Source organism: Condylura cristata, unplaced genomic scaffold, assembly GCF_000260355.1.
Source record: "Condylura cristata isolate star-nosed mole 26May11 unplaced genomic scaffold, ConCri1.0 scaffold00058, whole genome shotgun sequence".
NCBI classification, from domain to species: domain Eukaryota; kingdom Metazoa; phylum Chordata; class Mammalia; order Eulipotyphla; family Talpidae; genus Condylura; species Condylura cristata.
In genome coordinates this window covers 1,030,149-1,030,837 of record NW_004567159.1, presented here as the reverse complement: position 1 = coordinate 1,030,837, position 689 = coordinate 1,030,149, and the positions used below count along the sequence as shown (strand labels likewise).

General features: G+C 75.8%; 1 protein-coding gene across 1 annotated transcript in view; it reads left to right on the top strand.

Annotated features, from left to right (window-relative positions):
* Positions 1-689, top strand: part of AGRN (agrin) — a 17,920-nt gene that overhangs the window by 12,221 nt on the left and 5,010 nt on the right. The window contains exons 20-21 of the mRNA XM_012734546.1: positions 6-252; positions 502-605. Of these exons, the coding sequence (XP_012590000.1) occupies positions 6-252; positions 502-605 (351 nt within the window). The remainder of the gene's footprint in view (positions 1-5; positions 253-501; positions 606-689) is intronic.

Below are 689 nucleotides of genomic sequence, written 5' to 3'. Positions count from 1 at the left end.
CCGCGCTGACCGGCCTCCCGCCCGCAGAGAGAAGGCGCTGCAGAGCGACCACTTCGAGCTGAGCCTGCGCACGGAGGCCACCCAGGGGCTGGTGCTGTGGAGCGGGAAGGCGGCCGCCCGGGCGGACTACGTGGCCCTGGCCATCGTGGACGGGCGCCTGCAGCTGACCTACGACCTGGGCTCCCGGCCCGTGACGCTGCGCTCCTCGGTGCCTGTCAACACCGGCCGCTGGCTGCGGGTCCGGGCACACAGGTGAGCGGGCCGGGTCCAGCCACCCGACCCAGGCCGCGGCAGTGACGGGCAGCCCTGGCCCGAGAGGGAAGGTCGGCCCAGCCAGGTGGGGCGCAGCCTCTGGCCCGGGCCTGGCACCGGGGACCACAGGGGCAACTGCTCGGTGCACCCGGGGCGGCGTGGCCCTGCCGGGCCCAGGGCCGGTGCCTGCCGGGCAGCGTCGGGTGAAGGGGGCGGCGCTGGGCCTACAGGCGGCATCTGAACCCCCAGGGAGCAGAGGGCAGGCTCCCTCCAGGTGGGCAACGAGGCCCCTGTGACCGGCTCCTCCCCGCTGGGCGCCACACAGCTGGACACCGATGGAGCCCTGTGGCTGGGTGAGTGGGCATGTGGGCGGCAGCGAACCCCCCGGGGTGGACCATCCACGCCGCCGGTGCCTCCGTCGGCCACGGGGACGCGGC